The 14,892-nt window shown below is 45.5% G+C and overlaps 1 protein-coding gene across 1 annotated transcript; it reads right to left on the reverse strand.

Annotated features, from left to right (window-relative positions):
* Nucleotides 1-2,231: 2,231 nt before the first annotated feature.
* On the reverse strand, nucleotides 2,232-14,692 carry MEX3A (mex-3 RNA binding family member A). Its single transcript, XM_075193361.1, has 2 exons — nucleotides 14,256-14,692; nucleotides 2,232-3,309 (listed from the first exon to the last, which is right to left on the reverse strand). The coding sequence occupies exons 1-2, from the start codon at nucleotides 14,590-14,592 to the stop codon at nucleotides 2,234-2,236; spliced, it is 1,413 nt and encodes a 470-aa protein (XP_075049462.1). The 5' UTR covers nucleotides 14,593-14,692; the 3' UTR covers nucleotides 2,232-2,233.
* Nucleotides 14,693-14,892: the final 200 nt, after the last annotated feature.

The raw sequence follows: 14,892 nt of genomic DNA on the forward strand, positions 1-14,892 counted from the left end.
TATCAAACAAAAACAAAAAAAACTTAAATACTGCTAATCTGTAACAAGCTATAAAGACTGCTACATAAGTTTAAAAACATCATTTGGAGAATAAAAAATACATAAAAAAAAAAAAAAATTGTTGAAAATTTAGGCTTCCCCAAATTTTGGGTGATTTTTTTTTTTCCCCCACCGCACTCCAAAATTTGCCCAAAAGGACATTTGTGTCATTTGTTGGAGCAGGGTGGGAACAACAGTTACCACATTCTGATGCATTTGATGTCATATAGGGTTACAGTGAAAGAATTGGTAAGGGCCTATCACCGGAGCGAGATGACGGAAAGGCCTGTCCCAATGACCCAAGGTGAAATGAAGGACAAGGACCTCTCTCTCTGGTCGGGGAAGATATTTAATGGAACATATCCCCACCGGATAATGGCTAGAAGGTTTTTTTCGATGTGTATTACGGGGTCTTCAAATGTGGATATTTTTATAGTTCATTCAATGAAACAAAACAGTTCTAGAACTTCCTCCTTCTATTAGATAACGCCATGATCTAGCATCAATCTAGTTCCAAAACCATGATGTGAAGGAGAACGTTCGTTCTAAGGAAGCACCAAAATTTGGGACAAACTAACCCTGCATCAATTGGAAAAGGAAGGGGGGGGAAATATATGAAGTGGTAGTTACACCAAAGCAGTCTGTTCATATCACAACCCCCTTGGTTAAGACTGCTTCCCCATTTCTGTCATTAAAGGTCAATGAGGAGACCCTAACTCGATAAGTGGTCTTTAAACATCTTCACAAAGGCTAAAGATTAAACATGGCACCCTCTAAAACAAATTTTTTTTCCCAGCACATAAAACTTTGGTCCAACGTATCTGCATTTTTCATTAAAATGTTCCGTCTGGTCCAGTTAAGAGGAAGAAAAATAACGATTTATACCGTTATTTGTTTAACTTTTGCATTCATGAGGAAAAAAACAAAAAAAAAAGTATTTAAAAAACAAACAAAAAAAAAAAAAAGTTCCGTAGTCACAAGCGGAAGTCTAGCGTTCCTCCGTTCCCGCTTTAAAAAAAAAAGTATACGATCACCCTTTGTCGCGATGGCCGTAGACGCCAAAAACAGATTTAGCGGCAGTCGTCTGAGTTAAGGAGGACCAGGAGTCCCGGAGCCCCAGCTTCAGTGCACAGTAAAATTAAAGTTTTGGTTTTTTTTCCATTTACTTATTCAATTTTATTTTAGTTTTTTTTTTAAAAAAGCAAGACCTCCCCATGCATAAAAAGTCCTGATCGTTTAGGTTTTTCGTTTCTTGTAGTTTTTTGTGGTGCTACAAAGTAATCCTGGCAGAAATTGTACATCTGAATAAAAAAAAAAATTAAACAATTACAGCAAATAACAATAAAACTGCAAACGGTAGACTGAGCTGCATCGGAATTGAGCGCGAGGTAATTGTTGTGTCCTCATGTTTGCAGGTTCCCAGAGATTGTTAAATACAGTCTTTGTTTTTGAACTTTGTATTTATTTATTTTTTTGCTAGTAATGATGACATAAGATTCCCGCTCGTGATAGGTCAGGCAGAAAGAGAGAGGGCGTCGTTGGGGGCGCGCAGGAGGAGGGGACTGCAGACGTCTAGTCGTACCCCTGAGTGCCCACCGATCTGTCCCCATTCCGCTTCGATTTAGCCCTTCTGCAAACGCTGCCCGTTGAGACTTCCGAGAGGTGAACCCCTCCCCCACCTTGCAGCACCCAAGAACCGTCAGATTAGAGTCTGGGACCCTCTGTCATTGCAGAGATCATAAAACTGTACTTTGTGTAGATTGTGGTGAATATTGACGGAACTCTACTACTAAACCAAAAGTCATTAAAAAGAATAATAAAACATGGAGACTTGGTGGTTAAACTGTAGCAAAAATAATAAAAAAAACAAAACAACTTTTCTTTTTCCAAAATGTTTTTTTTTTAAAAAAAAAAAAAAACGTACACCTGGTATCAAGAAATTGGCTTCTTATGGGCACTGGTGTCCCAGAAAATCAGCTGTAACCGGTGGTAAGGGAGTCCCATAACCCTTTATAACCGGATAACAACTATTCGTCATAGTTCTCGGCGAGAGGATTTCTTGTAGGCCTCAGATATCTCGATGCAATATTCGGATAATAGTTAAGGATTTACTATGGAGTTTAAATATTGTTTCTTGACCTCTTTGCACCACAAGTCCAGCACCTGTTACCCACCCTCTCCCCCCCCGTGGCTCTTAAGAAAATATTCTGATGGCCTGAGTGGCAGAAGAGTGGCATACCGGGCATTCTGGCTCGTTGCGTTCGCAGATGCGCACAGCACACTCCATGCAGAAAAGGTTGTGTCCGCAGGGAACCAGTGCCGCCGTGACCTCACTTTCAAAGCACACCATACACTCCCGGCTTCCTGAAACGGAGTTCCGAGTGGCGTTGAGTTTGGTGAATCCCGGCAGAGCATCCCCTTGGCTCCTCCTTGGCAAGCTAGTAAGGCTGGATTCTGGAGACCGCTGCGTGGCGTTGGTCTGGATTGTGCCACTGCTCCCCGAGCGTTGTTGCTTTGTGAAGATGCCCGGTGTAGGGCTGTTATTCTCTTGCCCGCCCCACATCGGACCGCCGGTCTCCGCCACCCCGTAATAAACTTCTTGCTTGTAGTTGGGGAACAAATAGCCGTAGTTAAATTCGTTTTGATCATTCAGTCGCGGCGTTTCATAAACGGGCTCTGCCGAACAGTCGCCGATGCACCCCAGGCTGTTCTGTCGGAAGGTGGAAAGGGGTTTGCAACCAGCCACTGTACCGTGTACTCGCCAGCTTTCTGGGTATCGGCTTTCCATGCCGGAATCGGGGCTGCTGGACAGAAAGTCGTTCTCGTTGTTGTATTCCAGGATCTTGCCGGTGCGTACCGCAATGTGCGTCTCTATCTCCTCTCGGGCCCGCTCCACGTTCCCCGGCGCCCCGGTGATCTCAAACACCGGGTCTCGGTCGCGGCTTGGCGTGATGATGTAAGTGTTGGTCTGCTGCTGAATCCTCTTGATAGTGGCTCCCTTGGGACCCACCACTAAGCCGACGACTCTATAGGGGACCCGGACCCGGATGGTGACTTGACCGGGTAGGGTTGGGGCGCTGCCGAAAGCGGTTCCGGCCTTGTTGCGGGAAGCTCTTATCATGGAGAAGTGTTCGGCAGCAGATATGATCTCGCGTCTCGCCATGGCCACGTCCTCTCGGCGTCCTGTCACCATAAACACCGGTTCTTCCCCTCGTACCGGCGTCTTGATGTATGTGTTCGTTTTGGCCCTTAGTGCTTTAATTTTGCAACCTAAAAGAGAAAAGAAAAGAGTATTACAACATTTACACCTGAAGCAGTACAAACGGCAGGAGAAATTCTTATATATTCAGAGTTTTTCTTTAATCAGCAATATCAATCCAAACGGATATGCATCATCGGGCATTGAAATCTAGCATAGTATAACCAAAATAACTTATTTAAAAGTACTAATAACAACAACATTGGCAAATAACTACATAAAAATGTCACAATTGAAAACACTTGATATAAAAGTGGTTCCAAGAGGGAAGATTTTTCTCCTAGGCTCAGCAAACTTCCTGCCTTTAAGTCTATAGACCAACGACATGTCTATGATATAATTCTGACTTGCAATCAGCTACACAACAAACAAGCCCCACGTCAGACATCTCAGGTTCGGACGAGGGACGACAACGCATACAAACATTCAATAATGATATTATTACCTCTTTTACATAAGGCAACTTGAAGATGGGGGTTTAACAGTCTTTCACAGACAATGCTCATTTAATCACCTTAATAAATGGCAACAAACACTGTATTTGTAGGCTTCCAGCGCGGCTGTCGGATCACTTATAGGCTGTCAAAATTAAAAGTTTAACAAGTGACAATAAATCTGTGGTAAACAGCTGACGATTCTCAGCACTGATAAACCAGAATAACTCAGCAGACCAGATATCGTATGATTTTGAACTCAAGATGAAAATTAAGATGGAACAAAAAAGGCAGATCAGGCACAAAATATATGACTGGAATAGAACGAGGGGCAGATTAGAGAAAGAGGCGATTGAACGAGGGGCAGATTAGACAAGGCTGCGACTGAATGAGGGGGCAGATTAGGCAAGGCGGGGATTGAACGAGGGGCAGATTAGACAAGGCTGCGACTGAACGAGGGGGGCAGATTAGGCAAGGCGGGGATTGAACGAGGGGCAGATTAGGCAAGGCGGGGATTGAACAAGAGGCAGATTAGACAAGGCGGGGATTGAACGAGGGGCAGATTAGACAAGGCGGGGATTGAACGAGGGGCAGATTAGGCAAGGCGGGGACTGAACGAGGGGCAGAATAGACAAGGCGGGGACTGAACAAGGGGCAGAATAGACAAGGCGGGGACTGAACGAGGGGCAGAATAGACAAGGCGGGGACTGAACGAGGGGCAGAATAGACAAGGCGGGGACTGAACAAGGGGCAAAATAGACAAGGTGGGGATTGAACAAGGGGCAGATTAGTCAAGGCGGCGACTGAACGAGGGGGGCAGATTAATCAAGGCGGCGACTGAACGAGGGGGGAAGATTAGATAAGGCGGCGACTGAGCGGGGGGGCAGATCAGTCAAGGCGACGATTGAATGAGGGGCAGATTAGACAAGGCGGCGACTGAACGAGGGGCAGATTAGACAAGGCGGCGACTGAACGAGGGGCAGATTAGACAAGATTGGACAAGGGGCAGATTAGAAAAGGCGCCGCTTGGACGAGGGGCAGATTAGATAAATCGGGGATTGAACGAGGGGCAGATTAGACTAGATTGAGGTAAAATTTTGGGATGCATCCACGCATCACCAACAGGAAGCCCCAGGCAGCACCTGGGAGAAAGAGAGGTTAACAAATAGGTGTATGGAAGGACCCAAGCATATTTGGGGGGGGGGGGGGTTATTAATCTACCATCACCCCCTCCCCTCACCCAGAACACTGCCTAGGTCTCTCTGAGAACAAACAATGCTCCTATTGATGGCGCGGTCTCTCGAGGGTCTCTGCGCTCTAGGAAATGAAGTCTGCTCTAATAGTCTACTAAAAGCCTTCCAGGTTTTTATTGTAAAAGTGGTCACGTCCCCCCCCAGCTGTTAATAGTTTTTTTTTTTTTGGGGGGGGGGGGGTGCAGCCTGATGGCTTGTCCACGCACCCTCCTAAACTCTCTTATATAACGCCACATTCGTACACTTAGAAAATAATTAGGCAGCGTCATTGGGATGTAAGCTTTGACCTGGAGTAAACAGCGTGACAATTAATTACTAAAACGGCATTTTCTCCAAAAACAACAACCCCCCTTTGGAACCAGAAAGTGTATTTTCTGCCCCAATAAGACTTTCTATAAATAGTACACAGTCTCATTTTATATCCCTACATTTTAGGCCAGGAATAAAGAAGATAAACACTCATTTATTTTATTTCTTTGTGAAATTCTACCTAAATCACACGTCCACTAGATGGTAAGCTCCTGGGGACATTATCTGGTATATAGTATATTTGTATATATGTATATATATATATATTTGTAAACGACAGGGGAACATTTCTCTTTCAGACACTATTAGACTGCAAGATGCTAGTGACACAACTTCCCATTAAACCCACTAGATTGTAAGCTCCCTGGGACAGCACATTCCGTTAAAGCGTTAGATAGTGAGCTCCTTTGGCAAGGCTCATTACGCAACAATAATGGAATCTCCACAGGGAGTCATTGTTTGCACTGCGTAATTAAATTATACAATGTATTCTACAAAACGCTCGCCACGCAATTTGACCTATATAGTACACGCTTACCACACAAAGAAACGCAGAGTCTTTGCCGCTAAAGGTGCGAAGTGAACAGATGTATCGGAATTTCTGTCAGCTACACACAGCGGAGGCGGCCATGTTTGTGGGCTGGACCAATATGCAGCCTTGTCAATTGCTCTAGGAACTGCGATGTCGTATTGATCAAGCCGGAAAAATGGCTGCCTCCGGCGCTTAAAACCGACAGGCGCATTTTGCAATAAACACCACCCAGGAAGTGGTTTTCTGGGACTCAAATGGCTCCAGAATAGGACTTTTAGATGTGGAAATGAAAGCAAAAATAGATATTTGTTGCTATGATCTTAAAACCCACCAGCCCCCCTTCTGAATTTCATCCGTATTACCATAGAGTGTGGGATCGCTGGTCGGGCCACTAACAAGTTAATAGTTTGGGAGTCTCACTTGCTGCAAAAGGAGGTTGAAATAATCCCTTTTGAAAAGGCCTCAATCTCCGGGGAGGGTGTGAGTGGGCCCTGGGACGGCCACAAAGATTTCTCAGAACCTCAGCGAGGCCGTGCGTTAGGACAGGCCTGAGACCTCGCACATCTATGTCCAAACGCAGACTTGCGTGTGCCAAGCATGCACACCGTGTCAACAACAGCATATGCCACATATCATCTGACCTGATTAGCACACGTCTTATCTGACCTCCTGAGCATCTTATTATGACATCCAAAGGGGTGGGGTGGGGTGGATAATCTCAGAAATGCCCCCCCCCCCCCCCCCCCCCCCCCCCCCCCCCCATCTCTGATGCACTTTGGCTACCAGACGATAATTGTCTACTTGGATCGTCTACTCCCCCGCACCTGCTAAGCGTGTTTCGTCCTCTCACGTTCTAACAGGAATAACATGATATTATAAACATTTGCACCTTAACATGACTTTAAAGTGGATTGGATACAGTGTACCCTCCTGTAACTTTTACTAAATATGCTGCGTTTTTGTTTTTTTTAAAGACCCTTTTCCACTATTTTTCAGGTACGTATTTCGGTCACAAAATAAAAAATGTTATTGCAGCTGCTTGGGGATTCAGCGTCCCTACATCGGACACAACAACTGTAGGCAGTAAACAGCTCATTGCTACAACCCAGGGAACCGGCAGTAAACAATTCTACCTGATGATATATAGAACTGGCTGAAAGGAACGGAAGGAAGCCACCAAAACAATGCGCGCTATATAAAAGTCACTGGAGGGTTGACATAGGCCATGGGAAGGTGGAAACATACACAAAAACACTACAATCTCACCCACTTTCACATTCACTGCTAGTCAGCTGAACTCTCCAGTTCACAAGTAGATAGGTTAGAAACACATTTATGAAAGGTTTATTTTCCCTCCAGAAGTGAGCAGAAAAGTTACCAATGAATTTCAATTCTTCTCATGGTCTAATGAAGGATCTGAATTTTCTTACTGCGTGCATTTCTTTTTAAAGATATTTACTAAGTTTAAGCCATTTTCATTAAAAAGTGGAAACAATTTTCTCACGGGGCTCATCTGATGAGTACCAACATCTCCCAGCCGAGGTTTGATAATTATTAAGTTTACTGTGCCTATATCGCAATACGGAACAGGACGAGACATTGGTGTACATGTAGGACATTTCGGTATACAGAGGGACAATGTACGGGACGGACTTGATCGTTATAAGACCAGAATGGGTCTAGGAGAGGTCAACCTGCGTTATCTCCTACCGCCCAAGCCTCTGCGCCAGTCGTAATTAAATCCTGCCACACACTGGACTATCATTCATCAAAATCAACACTGATCGGATAAATCTCGGGGATGGCGATTATTTTTGGGGGAAAATCCACCTGTATTGGTCCAACCAGCCAACGCTGGTCCACCTGCATAGAAGACAAAAAGGACAGATCAGTTTGAAGCAGAGGCGTTTACACTTTCGAAGGATTGCAATTTGCAATCACCTTGGCCTGCTGCCATGCCAAACATCACCAGGGTGGGCATGTAACGGGGGCAAAGGAGGCGCCAAGTGACTTGACACTCTCTCGCTAACAGATGCAGGTTGCAAATACTTCACGTCGAGTCATTTTAAATGCTAAAATTGGCTTTACACAGGGCTGGCTAGCAGCCAAGACAAGATCAACAAGAGGAGGATACGAGAGGGTGGATGGTGGTGGGGGAATGGGTGGGGTTGGACCAACGCACAACAAAGAAGCATGCTAACCTTCTTCTTAAGTCTATTTCCTTTGGGAAACAAAGCTTCCCACCTACGGGGTTGACCTCCTCACCTTTGCATTCCGTGGAGACTTAGACACCTCCGAAACCCTGTTTTTCTAGAGCTCCTTGTGCCAGTTCTTGCTCGAAGATACGTATCTGGTACTTCCAAGATGGAATTCTTTTGTCGCTTAGTCTAAATGTCTTTGAAAAGAAAGGACGATCTTGTGGTCCCTCACTAATAGCCACAAACAACCCAATGAACATTGGGTGCTATGTCATGCCAAAAGAACCACGTACGTTTCAAGGCCCGGTCAACGTAGGAGATCAAAGTCTGTTCTATCCCGGCTACGTGCACGAATTTTGCCTATCTTGATGTAATTTGCCGAAAAAAAGCCCAATCCCCTTGCAACAAGTGTCCTATTCATTGGCTAACTCAACCATGCACGACGCACAGATAAAATATATTAAGTCTCTTGCAGAACAATGGGAAGGGGTCAACAAGAACCCCCTTGTCGCAGAGGTGCACGCTGTGTTTGTCGATCTTTCCCAAGTAACTATATCCCAAGTGATAAAAGATAACATACAGGCCAGATGCTAGCACTCCGCGTATGGCAGAGAGATAAGTTGCATTAACCAGATGTCCTGCGCTCCGATACAAGCGGAAAACGGCAGCACTCCCCGATTGTCTGCAGGCGAAGACTGCAAATAGAGGTTCTCAAAAGAAATAAAAATTGAAGGGTAATAAAATTTAAAAACAAACACGGTTTATAGTGCAAACATTTAAAAAAAAAAATACTTCTGTAAAATATATGCAATCACTGTTGCCGAAAAACGGACCAGCTAGCCGAAACACCCAAAGTAAACTTTTTAACTCTTTTGGCGTCAAGCAGCAGTGTGTGGAAGGACAATACGGTTGAGGATTGCAAGCCATGAATCAGCTTTCAGAAACTCTCTTCTCAGTCCCGCTGCCTCACACAGGCTTAGACAAAAGCCAAGTAACTCCGATGAAAGCACGTTAACCAGTGGGCCACAATGACTTAAACCGTCGACAGTAGGAGCTGAGGCCTTTGTACATTCCTGCGGGAACTTTAGACAGTTTTAGAGAACTTCACGGCACAATCATTGAAAAGAACAGCTTTCATTTTACACGCTGAAAAGTGTAAGAACATTTAAACTCACATCTTGCCGCAAAAAAACCCAAAACAAGCTTATACTTAATATTTAATACAAATTCGGTGTGTTGGGTGTACCAAGGCTAGCTGATGATAAAAGAGTTAACTTTACAATCCGACATACTGAAAGTGAAAGGTTCTAAATAAGTGGTCACGAAAACCTTCGCCAGCAGTTTTTGGGGAGAAACTTAAGATTTCGTAAGTGTTCCGGCCAAGAGAATCGAAACAAAAGACTTGGTGTTGCCGTACCATACATGCGACAAATTCAGCAGGGGAGGAGGCATTGTAAAGGTTTTGGGACGGGCGTAGAGAGTTAACGAAGAGAGGCATTAGGTGTCACGCCTTCCCATAAGCATCCCGCTCCACGCCAAAGTGTGGCGTGTGTTTACCAATACTGCGCCTGCTCGGAAGACCGCGTGAGTCTGCCGTTGCCAACAATCGGCACACCCCAAATTGCCACCACCCCATCTAAGCCACCAATGGCATCAGCCGCCCAACAGGCAGATGACAGATACAATGGGTATAAACTAAGCTTACGAAAGGGGGGGCTGCAGAGTCATTAAAATCTTTAGACGCAGCCCCCAGACATGTGCGTGCCATATATTTTAGACCAGGAATAATCCCAAATAAATGTTTTGATTGTGAGCTCCTCTGGCCGAAATTCAAACAAAACGATCCGACCATTAGATACAACATAACATTATTGGAAAATAAGAGACTTTTCAAAATTTCTGGTCAATGTCGGGGCCCCTTGTTTGGAGGTTAGTCGGGTTACGTAGGTCAGTGATTTAAGTGACCACTATATTCAGTACTTGTAATCTACAAAACATTCATTGCAATGTCACCCACCCACAAGACATTATTTTTATTTCGTGTGGAGTCCACAATACTCAGTCATTCCCGCCCAGGAGATTCTAAACAAAAAGCATCAGGTTAATTCACAAATACCTATAATCTATTTGGCGTAGTCTGTACGAAGAGGTCTTACACATTCATTATATATAAACAAAAAAACCCAACCCTATCCCCCTTTGTCTACCACGCAGAAATCCCAAAAGTCTGCGAAATAAAAAATGATCACACCTACACACAAAAATAACATTTTTCGAGGCTGACACGAATTAATAGCAGTCCAAAGACACCCCTAATTTGGTGTAGGTTCTGCTCTAATCCTCTGCAATGCCTTGGTAACAGAAACACGCATGGTTCTCTCCTGCGACTGTAAAATAGGGACCACACCCCCCTAACTGTTATCGCTACAACCTGCGCATTTTGCACTCTCGCAGTAAAAAAAAAAGACAGATATCTGGTGCAAAGTCGCCCCTTTTGTCTAATCCTCAGACTGCTGCCAATCTCACCCGTCAGACCGATCATCGGGCCAAGGTTTAATTAACTTTGTACTATTTAGCATTGGCCAAAATTAACAATGAACAGTGATTGCAAAAGTGAACTTGCAAAATATAACGACAAAATCGAAATTCACACAGGGTCACCCCACTCCTGACATAACTCCTATGAAGGGTTAAACAGAGAGTTCCAAGACTTTCCTAGCCCATAATGCACTTTTGTATTCCAGATATTAAATATCACCAGAGTTCCTTTGTTTAGGACAAGAAGCCATGACTGGTCTGAAACGTTTAAATTTTTTTTTTAGTTCTGCTATAGAAACCATTATTCTGGGTTCCTTATTAGAAGTGCAGCACATCCACGAGTTAAAGCATTTATTTATTTTGAAATATTTTGGATGTGAATTATTCAAATGAGGGAACCGTTAGCTTGCAGAATGCCCTGGCGTGCTAATTCTTAAGGTGCAAAGACCACCGTGACGAAGCTGACTGGACAGGCAGTTGTTGGGGGGGGTTGTGTGTGTTGCTCTAGACAAAAGCTTAAGCAAAATTCTGCATCTCTGTAGCACATGTGCAGGCAAGAAAAAAAAAAAAAGTCTATATTCGTCCAGACAAAGAGCTTGCAAGACCTCACTTCCTGCACTACCGCAAGCTGCAGACACACACACACACATACACAGGTGGTGCCTGGCATGCAGGGAACATTTAGGAACACCAGTGCAATAAAATCATCCCAAAAAAAAGCAATGCTTTGTTATAAACAAGGGTTTATAGCACATCAGCCTGTCTGCAGTCCCAGAATATGACAACTGACTAGCTACGTTTCCATGCTGTCAATCTTTTCAAAACTCCCATGTCTTCCAGCTTTGTCGCCTCATCCCAAAGACTTAAAAATACGTGCACAGCAACCATTGCTCCCAACATCGGTTGAGAATACGGCACGAGACGCAGATATAATCTCACGGCTAGTGGAACAGTTTCATAACAAAGCTGTCTGTACCGCGACCAAACAGAAAAAAACGAAGCGGGCTTTGTGTGATACCTCTGTCTCGAGCACATGTTGGGTACCAAAACACACAATCGCAGTCCCCAACGCCATCTCCCAATTCCCTTCCATAACAGCAGCTAACGGTATCGGCGTTTTGGAGAAGCCAAATAATCTGTCTAGCCCTAAAATCCTCTGTTGCTGGCTAGATTTACTGGCTTCCACCAGTGCACTTTATTTACAACAATGCACCCCACACGTGCCTTAGCAAACAAAGAACCAACTTGACAGTCCGTGTGGGCTACAATTCAAGTTTATAGCACTGACGTTGGTGGGAAAAGTGTGTTAGATTCAACTAAACTTAAAGCATTTTTCCTGCTTTAAAAAACAGAGGGTTCAGGAACGAGTAGAGATCTTACAAAGGCACCAGCAACAAAACTCCTAAACCAAAACTGTTAAAAGCACCAAAACCAGGTACCTAACCTGACACAGGAGCCTCCAAAACACCAATTTAACTCCAAAAAGACCACTTTGACATTTATTTATTTTTTTCGTTTTGCACCAATGTCTAAAGAATTGATTTCAGGACAATGCAAAAATAATGATGATGTCATATCGTTCATTGTACACAAGGCAGGATTTGGAGAGTGGGTGGGGGGGGGGGGGGGGAACGGGGGTCCAACAATCTAGCGCCCACCACTGCAGTCCCATACCAGCCGAAAGCACGCTCTCCTACAGATATCCGCCAGAGGGCAAAGGTCGCTATTTTTAAAAGAGCGCAGGCTCGCCGTATTATAAATCTGTCAAAGGGTACCCACTAAACCCTACACCGTCCCCCTGACCCAAATTTATTGTACCCAAACTGTTTTTTTTTTTAAATAGGTCTCGAGTCTAAAATTCTTCAAACATCTCTTAAAAGTTGGATACGACCTCTTGCTTTTCCCTGTGCTCATCACTGTAGCATTTTGGATGGGTCCAGAGCGAGCGAGGAGGTCCCTTCTACGGACGAGACGTAGGTTACAAACTTGGCAGCCGCAACACACCCACCTGACCTGAAACTTTTTTCAGACACCCTGACGCAGAATCCCATTCACAATTTCATTTTTTTCTTAAAAACAAACACAAAAGGCCTTTCTAAAATTTTACAGCCTGGGAGGCTTCAGATTTAATTTAGAACCGTGACCATTGTCAGCCGCCACGTTCAAAAATATGGATTGCAAGCTCTGCGGAACAGACTCGGCTATGTTATATACAACAATCAAAATTGATCTACAGCTAAATAGCCTTTTGTGGGGGGGGGCAAACTGCAAAGAAATACATTTTTACATCTATTGTTGCAAGGATTGAAACGTATAACGGACCTGATCAGTTTGAGGACATTGACCACTGCCCTAAAGTAAACATGATATTAACAGGACATAATTGGCTGTACGGGATATATACATCCCTAAACATATGTACAAGGAACGCTGGTGAGCGAGCAAGGTGGGTGTGGTATCTCTCTTTTTTAACCGTACAGGTCCTCCCCTAATCCCTATAGCAGAGAACAAAAGCCTGACTCCCAAATCACTGGACTAATAGCAACTAGGATACAACATCACACAACTTTGCACACAAACTATTCAAAGCTGCATCACATGATAACCAAGGAAGTAGTACAGGTCCCAAACTAATCTGTGCTAGAATCCCCTTCCTGGACAGCACCAGGACCCTATCCCCCCCCCACACACACACTTGACTCACAACCCAAACAAAGACAACAATCCACTGCCAGTGTTCGCCTGCATATATCGCCAACATGCTCCGAAAGGGGTACATGCTGCATGGGGTCTGGGAATTTTGGGGGGTGTAGATGGGGGGGGGGGGGGTCTGGGAGATGCACAGTTGCATGGATGAAAGGCGGCGAGCCTCCACAGAATGTAAATACAGACTATGCCTTCACAGAGCGGCGGTAACCGCGTTCAGCCTGTAGACAGACAGCGACAGATTGCTGAGCAGTATCCTTACATAAACTTCTTTGCAGCATCCCCCAGGAAGTGCCCAAACGCAGGAGACAACAAAAGGATTACGCCAGCTGATCCCGGTGCACTTCGCCAGGTAGAAATACACAGATCCCCCCCCTTTCCACCCCTCAAGACGAAAACCCCCATGCCACCTTAAACACCCCCCCCCCCAAAAAAAAAACCAAAACGACTGCACGTCCCCTCCCAAAGAAGACAAAGGCAGGGCTGAGGATTGGCACATGTAATAGATCACTCCTGTTCAGCATCAATGTGGAGAGGGGTGGGAGGGTGTGTGTGTGTGACAATGTCCTATCTTCCCAAACAAAAGGACCCAGGGCCGGATACAAGGGGTCCCTCCGAAACACACTTATTTCAGGGGGTGGAAGAAGTTTGCTGCAAACGCTGCGTTCCTTTGTATTTGGGGGTGCACTGAGACAGAGAATGGGGAGGGGGGCAAACAACAAAGACACCCCCCCCTAACCCACAATCTCCAAATAAAGCAGGAAACAAGAGGTCAATATATGAAATATTAATCAGGATACAAATGCATCCTCACTGCAAACAAAGGATGTTTTGGAATGATAAAAAGTGCATGCATGAGGGGAAGGGAGCAAGCAGACAAAGGACCCCCCCCCCCATCCCTCCAGGTAGAATGCATGGCATGCTGGCAGTGCCCATGGGGTACCCCCCTGGTGCAATGTTGAGATGGGAGACAAAGGAGTTGCTCACCTTGCCTTCCTACAATCTCAGCCACGTGTTCTGAGCTGGGCACTGGCACACACTCTGTAGTATTGGAACTCTTCAGCCTCAACTCTGCCTCCTTGTAGAGGGCACACAACTTGCTCTCCCCTTTCTGGGGGTGACTGCTGCTGCTGCCACCTCCACCACCTCCACTGCTGCTGTTGTTGTTATTGTTGGAGTCCTCCTCTGTCTCTCCCAGACCCAGCAGGCAGAGTTGGTCCAGGGCAATCTGCAGAGCTCTGTCATCCTCCAGCACCCGGTCCTTGGTGAGATCTGCCATGCCCCCATTCCTTTCCATCATCCCTGATACCACCAGGCTAGGCATGGCTAACAAAGGCTAGGGAACAAAGAAGGGGCAAGAGAGACGGAACCAGAGGAGAGAGGGAGAGAGAGAGAGGGAAGGGGGGGGAGGTAGCCCTCCTCCTCCTCCTGTGCCCACCTCCTCCTGCTCTGCCCTCCACCTCCTCCTGGCTCCTCCTTCTCCTGCTCTGCCCACCTCCTCCTGTGCCCTCCTCCTTCTCCTCTGCCCTCCTCCTTCTCCTCTGCCCTCCACCTTCTCCTCTGCCCACCTCCTCCTGTGCCCTCCTCCTGCTCTGCTGCCCACCTCCTCCTCCTGCTCTGCTGC

This window comes from Mixophyes fleayi, chromosome 12 (genome assembly GCF_038048845.1).
Source record: "Mixophyes fleayi isolate aMixFle1 chromosome 12, aMixFle1.hap1, whole genome shotgun sequence".
Classification (NCBI taxonomy): domain Eukaryota; kingdom Metazoa; phylum Chordata; class Amphibia; order Anura; family Limnodynastidae; genus Mixophyes; species Mixophyes fleayi.

Coding starts and splice junctions, on each gene's coding strand:
- MEX3A (XM_075193361.1), bottom strand. CDS start 14,592: ATGCCTAGCCTGGTGGTATCAGGGATGATGGAAAGGAATGGGGGCATG. Junction 3,310..14,255: donor TGAGATTGTAGGAAGGCAAG/GTGAGCAACTCC, acceptor TTTCTCTTTTAG/GTTGCAAAATTAAAGCACTA.